The 1,922-nt window shown below is 67.5% G+C and overlaps 1 protein-coding gene across 1 annotated transcript; it reads right to left on the minus strand.

Annotated features, from left to right (window-relative positions):
- Window positions 1-457: 457 nt before the first annotated feature.
- Window positions 458-1,805, minus strand: LOC113962157 (chromodomain-helicase-DNA-binding protein 3-like). Its single transcript, XM_027672957.1, has 2 exons — window positions 1,584-1,805; window positions 458-637 (listed from the first exon to the last, which is right to left on the minus strand). The coding sequence occupies exons 1-2, from the start codon at window positions 1,710-1,712 to the stop codon at window positions 458-460; spliced, it is 309 nt and encodes a 102-aa protein (XP_027528758.1). The 5' UTR covers window positions 1,713-1,805.
- Window positions 1,806-1,922: the final 117 nt, after the last annotated feature.

The raw sequence follows: 1,922 nt of genomic DNA on the forward strand, positions 1-1,922 counted from the left end.
CTGATCCCTCCCAGGGCACCCACAGACCCCTCAGTCCGGGAGAGACCCCCCTGACCCCATCAGGGCACCCACAGACCCCCGAGTCTGGGAGAGACCCCCCTGACCCCTCCCAGGGCACACACAGACTTCTGGGGGTTCAGGCACCCCCTCCCCATGTCGTCACGTATGGGGGTGCCCCCCACCCACAAACCCAGGTACTGAGGTGCCCCCCACACACCTCCAGGTATTGGGGTGCCCCCCACTCACGTCCTTAGGTTGGGATTGACCCCCCTGACCCCACCCAAAGCACCCACGGACCCCTGAGTCTGGGAGAGACCCCTCTGACACCATCAGGACATCCACAGACCCCAGAATTTGGGAGTGACCCCTCTGACCCAACCCAGGGCACCCACAGACCCCAGAATTTGGGAGTGACCCCTCTGACCCAACCCAGGGGTCACCCTCTGACCCACCCCAGTCACTGGGGGTGCCCCTCCCGTGCCCCCCAACCCCTGGGCACCTTGGACTGGTTGTTTTTGAGGCGATGGGCCTCGTCCACGACGAGACAGGCCCAGCGGATGGAGCCCAGCGCCGCCTGGTCGATGGTGATCAGCTCGTAGGACGTGAGCAGCACGTGGAACTTCACCTGGGCCTCCCTCTGCAGGGGGGGGGTCAGCGAATGGGGAGGGGGGCCAGGGCACCCCCACCCCATGGGGACGCCCCTACACCACCCCGATACCCCTCTGGGGGGGATTGGGGGAACAGGGCACCCCCACCCCACTGGGACCTACAAAACACCCCTGATCCCCCCCTGGGGTGGGATTGGGGGAACAGGGCACCCCCACCCCATAGGGACCCCCCACACCACCCCAATACCCCTCTGGGGGGGGGATTGGGGGAACAGGGCACCCTCATCCTGCAAGGACCCACCCACACCACCCTGATACCCCTCTGGGGGGGGGATTGGGGGAACAGGGTACCCCCAACCCACTGGGACCCCCCCCACACCACCCTGATATCCCTTGGGGGGGAATTGGGGGAACAGGGCACCCCCACCCCACTGTGACCCCCACACACCATCCCAATACCCCCCCGGTGGGGGGTTGGGGGAACAGGGCACCCCCACTCCCTTGTCCCCACAGTGACCCCGCTGTCTGGGTGCCACCCCCTCATCCCATACAGTGCCCCTGGTGTGTGGGTGCCACCCCCTCATCCCCAAAGTGCCCCCTGTGCCCGGGTGCCCCCCCTCATCCCATACAGTGCCCCCGGTGTGTGGGTGCCACCCCCTCATCCCATACAGTGACCCTGTGCCTGGGTGCCACCCCCTCATCCCATACAGTGACCCCCGTGTCCGGGTGTCCCCCCTCATCCCATACAGTGCCCCCCATGCCCAGGTGTCCCCCCCCATCCCATACAGTGCCCCCCGTGCCCAGGTGTCCCCCCCCCATCCCATACAGTGCCCCCCGTGCCCAGGTGTCCCCCCTCATCCCATACAGTGCCCCCCGTGCCCGGGTGCCACCCCCTCATCCCATACAGTGACCCCGGTGCCCGGGTGCCACCCCCTCATCCCATACAGTGCCCCGGGTGCCCCCTGCCCTGCCCACCTTCATCTTGAAGGCCTTCTTGCCGCCCTTCATGGCGTTGTCGTCGAAGGAGAACTCGTTCTCGCGGATGATGGCCCTGCTGTCCTTGTCCCCGGTGTAGGTGACCACGTAGAAGGCCGGGGCCCACATCTGGAACTCCCGCTCCCAGTTGATGATGGTGGAGAGCGGGGCGCTGACGAGGAACGGGCCCTTGGTGTGGCCCTGGGGGACAGCGCGTCACACGGGGACAGGGGACGGGCCCTCGGGGTGGCCCTGGGGGACAGCGCGTCACACGGGGACGGGGGGACACGGGGATGGGTCCTAAGGGTGGCACTGGGGGACAGTGGGACACACGGGGAC

Source organism: Neopelma chrysocephalum, unplaced genomic scaffold, assembly GCF_003984885.1.
Source record: "Neopelma chrysocephalum unplaced genomic scaffold, ASM398488v2 Primary Assembly neopelma1_113580, whole genome shotgun sequence".
Classification (NCBI taxonomy): domain Eukaryota; kingdom Metazoa; phylum Chordata; class Aves; order Passeriformes; family Pipridae; genus Neopelma; species Neopelma chrysocephalum.